The 8,943-nt window shown below is 54.1% G+C and overlaps 1 protein-coding gene across 1 annotated transcript; it reads left to right on the top strand.

Annotated features, from left to right (window-relative positions):
- Nucleotides 1-1,514: 1,514 nt before the first annotated feature.
- MONBRDRAFT_28410 (uncharacterized protein) lies at nucleotides 1,515-6,251 on the top strand (the record flags this gene model as incomplete). The annotated part of the gene is made up of 20 exons (XM_001748889.1): nucleotides 1,515-1,617; nucleotides 1,964-2,036; nucleotides 2,152-2,257; nucleotides 2,390-2,540; nucleotides 2,680-2,760; nucleotides 2,841-2,956; nucleotides 2,993-3,146; nucleotides 3,667-3,776; nucleotides 3,849-3,929; nucleotides 4,035-4,102; nucleotides 4,128-4,560; nucleotides 4,654-4,733; nucleotides 4,812-4,947; nucleotides 5,049-5,132; nucleotides 5,201-5,365; nucleotides 5,473-5,574; nucleotides 5,651-5,685; nucleotides 5,817-5,886; nucleotides 5,981-6,041; nucleotides 6,154-6,251. The coding sequence occupies 20 exons, from the start codon at nucleotides 1,515-1,517 to the stop codon at nucleotides 6,249-6,251; spliced, it is 2,307 nt and encodes a 768-aa protein (XP_001748941.1).
- Nucleotides 6,252-8,943: the final 2,692 nt, after the last annotated feature.

Here is an 8,943-nt window from a genome sequence, read left to right as displayed (position 1 = left end):
ACCACACCATAACACACAACACATAAACTCATGACCACGAGAGACAAAAAGCATGGCAGTGGGTTACACAACGTGGGACCTCACCCACGCTCTTTGTGTGTGTGTGTGGGTTTGGGTGAGGGTGAGACGCCGTGGGCTTGTTACACACACAGACAGGCACACACAAACACACACAAACACACACAAAAGGTGAAGTGGGTGATGACGACGATAAGAGAAGGAGGAGGGCTTTTCTTCTTCTTCTTCTTCTTCTTCTGCTTTTTCTGTATGCAAGGCACACGGTCACGAGTGTGGGTTTTTCCGAGCGAGGCACGAGACAAATTTTGCCGGTAGGTTCATGACGTCAGAGCTCGTGACAAGCAAGCAACAGCGCAAACAGCGATCGAGGTTGGGTGGAGAAGGACGTGTGACCGGCCCCGAGAAAAACGGGCCTGTCATGATTAAGAACATATTCTGTCATGAGCATGAAACCAATATCGCGCGTGCCCAGCGCTGTTACGCGATCTTGACATGCTGGCGGTGATGCGGCATTCCAGGCCAAGTCACGCTTTTTATCGATGGGTGATCATGGGTCTCGATCAGAAGCATGGACGTATCCTATCCACGCGTTTCAAAGCCAACCCATTCCCACGGACGAGGTTCCACGAGGACTGGTTTTCATCATCACTGGCGTCTTGATCCTTGACGGGGCAAGATGGCGCGCTTTGACAGCAGCATGAGGTCGGGCGCGTGTTGCGTGTTGTCGCGGGCCACATGCCAAGTTGCAGCCGACTTTTTGACTTGACACACCCGAATACCGTCGTCTAAATGCTGCGAGCAGTATTGGGGTTGTACATCGTCGATCAAACCGCTCTTGTGTGCCTTTTTCACATGACACAAGCCTCACTTGCTTGGGTGTGACGACCACACCCCACCGCTTCCATCGCCCCACCGTGCGCTTGGATGCTGCGGCCCAAGTCAATCCAAGCAGAAAAAGGGGTCTGTTTTACCCCTCTTGACGACCAGATGGCGACACAGAATCCATGTCGATAAACTTTATTCGGTACGGCATCATCTTGCCCCTCTCTTGCAGCCTTGCTTGCTTTTTTACCCCTTCTCATTCTTACGACGACCATTTTCGAGTGATCCTGATCCAGTCGAGGAAACTCGCCAAAGGCACAACGCCAATTCGCTACACCACGAGGGACACGATTGGTCAGAACTCCTTGCATTCTTCATTACAAATTTGTTCGCGTCCAGACAAAACCACACCAGTAATGTCACCAGTACGTGTGTCTGCTAGTTTGTTTGGGCTGACAACAATCGAGCCTTGGTTACGAGAAGTCGTGGTTTGGCTTCAGCCTCTTGTTACATGTTACATGTGTTGAGGAAAAGGTGCCAGACATCCACACAACAGACAAACGCAACAGGCAACCAGACGCAACATACAAATGCAACAGGCAACGACAACAGACAGCGACAACAGGCAAGGACAACAGCAGCTCAATAAAGTAATTTACTTGTACGTCCGCATCATGGACGTTACGGCGCCGGCGACGGTGGCCGTGGCCGTGGCCAAACGGGTCAAGGAGCTCAATCCAGTGCTGGTGGCTGTGCCTGGCCGGGGCCGGGCTCGAGGTCGAGGTCGCGGACGTGGGCGAAGGCGGGGCCGAGGGCGAGGGCGAGGGCGGAGCCGGGGTCGGGCTTCGGGTCGGGGTCGAAGCCGGGGAGGTCGCGGTAGCTCCAAGGCCGGTGCAGGTCTGAGTGCGCAGCCCCTCTCATCAACAGCAGCGTCAGCAGCAGCCGAGAGCGGCGGCGGCACACATCGATCATCAACGCCCCTCCCAGCAACGGGTACGCCCCTGTCCTGATGGGATCAGCTGTCCCCTTGTTTGGACCAGACGGTGGCCATGGCCCGTATGCCGCTGAGGTTCTAACATCGCCCCTCCTCGTCTTGTGACCCCCACACCCTCCCCTGAGGCAGGCGAAGCAAATGACCACAACCTGTATGCCTCCAGTGATCTTGCCCATGACGACGAAGCGGCCGTCATTGCCTGGTGAGCAGATGCCAAAATTGGTAACCCATCCCCTTACCCCACTGCATCACTGTATCATGACGCCTCCCCCCTTCTCACGCTCGCACCCTTGTCCCTTGTCTAACCGCTGCCCTAGTCGACGCCGACCCGACCAGTTGGAAGCAGACGAACGTGTCGCCTTTGCTGACATCTTACAGCAACCCTGTGATATCCAACTCTACCTCCTGCTTCGCAACACCGCTGTCAGTCCTCAACACATCACATCGCTTCCCAACAGCCGATGAGCCAGTCACGTCATGCTTCAAACCAAGAAAGGGCGGGTCCCTTGGCAAGGATGAGCCCTCTCCCTCTTTCCTGACTCTTGATGCCTCAAGCTTTGCCTCTCTCACGACTCTGGCATCTTCATTTCGGGCATTGTGCAGCTGCAGCTATGGTGGCAGGATTGCCGCTCCGAAGTCACCACGCATAATGTTCTTCAATGCCTCCCTCATCACCTCTTGCTAGGACGCGAACAACGCCTGGCCTGTACGGTGTTCAAACATTTGCACACCCCTGCCCGTTCCCTTGTTTGAAAGCGCATCTACCCCCAACCCTCCATCCACGGCATGGCCCAGCCACATACTCGTAGCAAAACTTATGATAACCCTCACACATGTCATCGCAGGCTGGTCTCGCCGCATCATTCGCTTTTTTACCCTGAATTGCACCATCAATTTTGGCAGCTTTCAGCGCGATCTTCAGTCTGGTGGGACCCTTCCCGCCACCCCTTGGGCCTCGAGTCCTGGACTTGTTTGACTTTGCCCCATCTCCCTTGGTGTGTGATAGATGTGGTGCCTCGCAAAAATCGGAGCGTGATTGTCATTGGTGCAGGTGCCGCCGGCCTAGCTGCTGCCAATCACCTAAAATATCACGGCTTCCACGTCACCGTCCTAGAAGCTCAGGTACGCCGTACATGCACCCAAATAACATGTACCCAGCTTGTGCCCGACAGGCTAGTTGCGCTCATTACCCTAACCCTAACCATCAACCAACACCATCATGAACCACAGGATCGACCAGGTGGTCGAGTGAGGAATTACACGTGGCAAAATCATGTCGCTGACATGGGCGCCATGGTGTTGACTGGCTTGGGTAAGGAAGCGCGCCTAGGGTTCACTCTTCCTGTGCTCCTCGATCCTGGCATCCTCGTGTCTTAGTGGCCTTGTGGCCTTCTGTCCCTGTGTTCCTGTGTCCCTGTGTTCTTGTGTCCCTGTATCCCTCAAACAGCCCCTTGCCATTCAACTCGACCACCATGACTCCCTGAATGCTTCCTAACGCTTTGCTCTTTCCCCAACTTTGTATGATTCAAGGAGGCAACCCTCTCACTGTGTTGGCGAGACAACTGGGTATCAAAGTTCATCCGCTGCGCGGTGCTTGCCCACTATACGATGTTGATGGCACAGAGGTACCTGACACACTGCAACGGCTTGATCTCTCTCTCTCTCTTTTTTTTCCAACATTCTCGTTTGGCTCTCTTAACCAACTTGTGGTGACTTTTGGAACTGCGCGATCGTTAGGTCAATCCGCAGACAGATGCTACTGTTGAAGCAGAGGTGTGAAACCGAGCCCCACTTCAAATTCGGCGTCTCAACAGCACGTCCTGCTCACCCAGGCCTGCTATCGCAGTTCAATCGCTGGCTGGGTCACACAAAGTTGCTTTCCCTCGAAGAAGATGGACACATCTCCCTGGGTCAAGCTTTACGCATGCAAACCGAACGCGAAGTACGGACTTGCCTTTTGGCGCATTTGTTTTGAAAATTTCTGTCCTTCGTTCTCATCAACACTTTCACTCAGGATCTCGACGCCATGGCTCAATACGACCGTCAGCTTCAAAAGATTTGTGATGACATCGACAAGCTGGCCGCCGTGCGCAAAGTAAGTCATTCACGCGACTGCAGCCGCTCTTGCACTTGACTTTATTCTTTGATGCTCACGTCCCAGCACAACCGTGCCTCATTCATTGATTTTTATGTTTCATAGGCCTTGACCGATGCCATGGTCGCTCTTCAGCAGCGTCAGCAAGAGGCAGCTGCTCACGACATCTTAAAGTTGGAACATACTGAAACATGCCAGCTGCTCGAGGATCCTCATCACACCTGTAGCCCTAGCTGCTTTGCTCAATTTGTGCGTGTCTCGGCCTTCGTCTCCATCGCACTGCCGTACCTACAAGCCGAAACTGGATATCAAATTGCCCCCCACACCCAGCAGTTGCGCCCTCATGCTTGCGGCTACCAATTCTATCAATTCGCAGGAAGCCTCCACCGCTGAACCTGACCTCGACTCAATCAAGCAGCGTTGGCAGGCAGCCATGGCCAATGTGGCCGTTTTGCGAGCGAAAGAACAACTGCTTCACGCGCAAGTCGCTGCTTCTCGACAGGCCTTGCCTGATACCCCCAATTCAGTCTTGGATGAGCGCCACCGCCGGCTGGTTAACTGGCACATTTCCAACCTCGAGTTTGCCAATGCCTCTTTGCTGGATAATCTATCGGTTGCCCACTGGGATCAGGTATCTTGCTTTTTGCTTCATGTTTCTTGCCATCAAACGCCGCTCGCTTGTCTCATCAATTACCGTCATGATCCAAACCCTTACCAAATACAGGACGATGCCTTTGAACTGGCAGGTGCTCACCACGTTACCAAGCACGGCTTTGGTAGTTTCCCTGCCGGCATGGCGTCGACGTGAGTCGCTGCGCCAGCTCGCTCCCCTAACTTCATCCGCTCGTGCAAATGAGTTCACTTGATTTGCCAACTCGACAGACTGGCTCCACATTACAATTCCCCAGTTAAAAGCATCAGTTTTGTAGATGGGTCTAAGGTTGAAGTCGTGACTTCCAATGCCGCTGTCTTCCGAGCTGATGCTGCAGTTGTGGCCATCCCGCTTGGCGTGCTCAAGGTCCGTGAGCGATTCTTCTTTTGTTTTCATTTGAAGGGAGAGGGGAAGGGATGGGGTTTTCTCTGAAAAGTCTCATTTTTTGTTTTTGTGCCCGCTTGCAGTCAAACACAGTGGATTTTCAGCCACCCCTCCCAACACGAAAAATGGCTGCGATACAACAATTGGGTTTTGGCGTTTTAAACAAGGTTTGAACCTGCAGAGCTTGACTGATCATGTACTCTGAGGCAACTCACAAATGGTGCTTTGCTAATAGATCATTCTATGTTTTGATCGTGCGTTCTGGAGCAGCAATGTTGACATGTTTGGTTTGCTCAATGCGGAGAGTGAAACACGTGGCCGTGCATACATGATCTGGAACTTTCAACCCGCCCGGGGTACCCCAACTCTAGTGGCAATGAATTCAGGACCTGCTGCCCTGGTCTGTTTTGTGTTTGACCTGTCACGTGTCTTGTGCACAGTGCGATCAACAGCTGTCAGTGTCGTGAAGCTACGAACGCAATGACGATGTGTCCTTCATTTTTGCAGGAAACAGAGGAGTTGGATGACGACATAATCATTCACCGTTGCCTAGAGCGGCTCAAATCTGTCTTCAAGCAAGCTTTTGATGAGGCCGAGCTTCTAAATCACGTAAGCACGGCGTACAAACCTGGCTGCTGTTGCCCGCTGGCTCTTGGTAACCGGACCGTGGTGACTTCTTTTGCAGCACATCACTCGTTGGCGCAGCAACCAATACGCACGGTAAGCCAGGAGCCACTTGCACGCACATGCATACTTGTTTCGGATCAACTCAGGGCACACACACACACACACTCACACACATTCTCTCTCTGCGCCTTTTTCTCGCGCCTCTAACCTGTTGTCTCCTTCAGCGGCTCTTATTCCTATATTCCGCCGGGTGGTGATGGAACTCTTTACGACACACTCGCTGAAATGATCCAGGTTTGAAAACGGGGATTTGCAGCCAGCTCAAGCAGCGCCGACCCTTGGTGTTGTAGCGTCGCCCTCATGCTTGTGTTTGCCTCGACCAACCCAGTCCCCAGACTGTGGCGCGCCCATTGCCTTCGCAGGGGAGCACACCTGTCGCTCATATCCAGGTACCGTTGGGACTGCACTTGCGATCCGGGAAGAAAGTGTCGGGGAAAAAATGGACCAATGAGAGGGCGAACCTCTTTCCTCATCGCTTTTGGGGCTATTCACTTTTTGCAGCAACCGTTCATGGCGCCATCTTTAGTGGAGTTCGCGCCGCAAAAGACATCTTGAGTCACTACGGTGACTTCGACTCAGGCAATGCTGATGTCTGCTGAACCTGCAATAAAGAGCTCGAGTCAGCTCAACGTTCGTTGATTCAAGCCCCGGGGAACTCATATACCAGGCATTACGATAATTAAGTAAGAGATAATCAACTCATTTTTTTTTTTTTTTCCAAATGCCGTGCCGATCGTCTTTTTTCCTCGAAAAAAGTGTTACACTGCCAACGGATGGTGATTGGCACAGGTTCATGTGTGACACATGAGACAAAACTACGAGACTTGATTTGAGAAGATTTGTAGCTGGGAATTCCGAAAATTATTTTCGAAGCGCCGGCTCTCCCTTGTCACGAAATTGGCAAATCGGACATTTTACGAAACCTGGGTCGCTATTAGAGTCAACCCTAATGCGATCGTGCTATGGTGGCTCGTTCTTGTGATGTGCGACTGCCTTTTCGGGTGTCTAGTGTTTGAAATGGCTGTATCTCTGGTTTTACTTGGTCGTTTTTAACGATTTTTGTTTCTATGCGTGATTCTTTGCGCTTGTACTCCTCGGCATGATAGGAGCCGATGAAATTGTTTTGTTCTCTTGTGTTGTTTTGCGTGACGTCGTGATTTTGATGTCGGGGTTGCACAGCTTTGCTTTCAGCTCTGAGGTTCAAACACCTAATTTATTATCATGAGGCCCGCATCAATCAGGTCCGCGCCGATCAGGCTCGTTCGGAACAGGCCCGAGTTGACCAGCCTCGCCCTTTCGAGGCCTCAGTAGATCAGGCCCGTATCAATCAGGCCCGCACTGATCAGGATTGAGTAGAAAAGGCCTCGCCCGATCAGGCTCGTTCGGAACAGGCCCTGGTCGACCAGCCTCGCCCTCTCGAGACATGCAAAGATCAAGCCCGTATCAATCAAGCCCACACAGATCAGGCCCGCACTGATCAGGATTGAGTAGAAAAGGCCTCGCCCGATCAGGCTCGTTCGAAACAGGCCCGGGTCGACCAGCCTCGCCCTCTCGAGACCTGAGTAGATCAGGCCCGTATCAATCAGGCCCACACCGATCAGGTCCGCACCGATCAGGATTGAGTAGAAAAGGCCCGGATCGACCAGGCTCGCTCTCTCGAGACCCGAGTAGAGCAGCCTCGCCCTTTCGCGATCTGAGTAGATCAGGCCCGTATCAATCAGGCCCGCACTGATCAGGATTGAGTAGATAAGGCCTCGCCCGATCAGGCTCGTTCGAAACAGGCCCGGGTCGACCAGCCTCGCCCTCTCGAGACCTGAGTAGATCAGGCCTGTATCAATCAGGCCCACACCGATAGGGTCCGCACCGATCAGGATTGAGTAGAAAAGGCCCGGGTCGACCAGGCTCGTTCGGAACAGGCGCGGGTCGACCAGCCTCGCCCTTTCGAGGCCTCAGTAGATCAGGCCCGTATCAATCAGGCCCGCACTGATCAGGATTGAGTAGAAAAGGCCTCGCCCGATCAGGCTCGTTCGGAACAGGCCCGGATCGACCAGCCTCGCCCTCTCGAGACCTGTAAAGATCAAGCCCGTATCAATCAAGCCCACACAGATCAGGCCCGCACTGATCAGGATTGAGTAGAAAAGGCCTCGCCCGATCAGGCTCGTTCGGAACAGGCCCGGGTCGACCAGCCTCGCCCTCTCGAGACCTGAGTAGATCAGGCCCGTATCAATCAGGCCCACACAGATCAGGTCCGCACCGATCAGGCTCGTTCGGAACAGGCCCGGATCGACCAGCCTCGCCCTCTCGAGACCTTAGTAGATCAGGCCCGTATCAATCAAGCCCACACAGATCAGGCCCGCACTGATCAGGATTGAGTAGATAAGGCCTCGCCCGATCAGGCTCGTTTGAAACAGGCCCGGGTCGACCAGCCTCGCCCTCTCGTGACCTGAGTAGATCAGGCCCGTATCAATCAGGCCCACACAGATCAGGTCCGCACCGATCAGGCTCGTTCGGATCAGGCCCGGGTCGACCAGCCTCGCCCTCTCGAGACCTGAGTAGATCAGGCCCGTATCAATCAGGCCCACACAGATCAGGTCCGCACCGATCAGGCTCGTTCGGAACAGGCCCGGGTCGACCAGCCTCGCCCTCTCGAGACCTTAGTAGATCAGGCCCGTATCAATCAGGCCCACACAGATCAGGCCCACACTGATCAGGATTGAGTAGATAAGGCCTCGCCCGATCAGGCTCGTTCGAAACAGGCCCGGGTCGACCAGCCTCGCCCTCTCGAGACCTGAGTAGATCAGGCCCGTATCAATCAGGCCCACACAGATCAGGTCCGCACCGATCAGGATTGAGTAGAAAAGGCCCGGGTCGACCAGGCTCGTTCGGAACAGGCGCGGGTCGACCAGCCTCGCCCTTTCGAGGCCTCAGTAGATCAGGCCCGTATCAATCAGGCCCGCACTGATCAGGATTGAGTAGAAAAGGCCTCGCCCGATCAGGCTCGTTCGGAACAGGCCCGGGTCGACCAGCCTCGCCCTCTCGAGACCTGAGTAGATCAGGCCCGTATCAATCAGGCCCACACCAATCAGGTCCGCACCGATCAGGATTGAGTAGAAAAGGCCTGCACCGATCAGGCTCGTTCGGAACAGGCGCGGGTCGACCAGCCTCGCCCTCTCGAGACCAGAGTAGATCAGGCCCGTATCAATCAGGCCCGCACTGATCAGGATTGAGTAGAAAAGGCCTCGCCCGATCAGGCTCGTTCGAAACAGGCCCGGGTCGACCAGCCTCGCCCTC

Source organism: Monosiga brevicollis, genomic scaffold (genome assembly GCF_000002865.3).
Source record: "Monosiga brevicollis MX1 MONBRscaffold_26 genomic scaffold, whole genome shotgun sequence".
Taxonomy (NCBI): Eukaryota; class Choanoflagellata; order Craspedida; family Salpingoecidae; genus Monosiga; species Monosiga brevicollis.
This window is presented reverse-complemented; position numbering and strand designations above follow the sequence as displayed.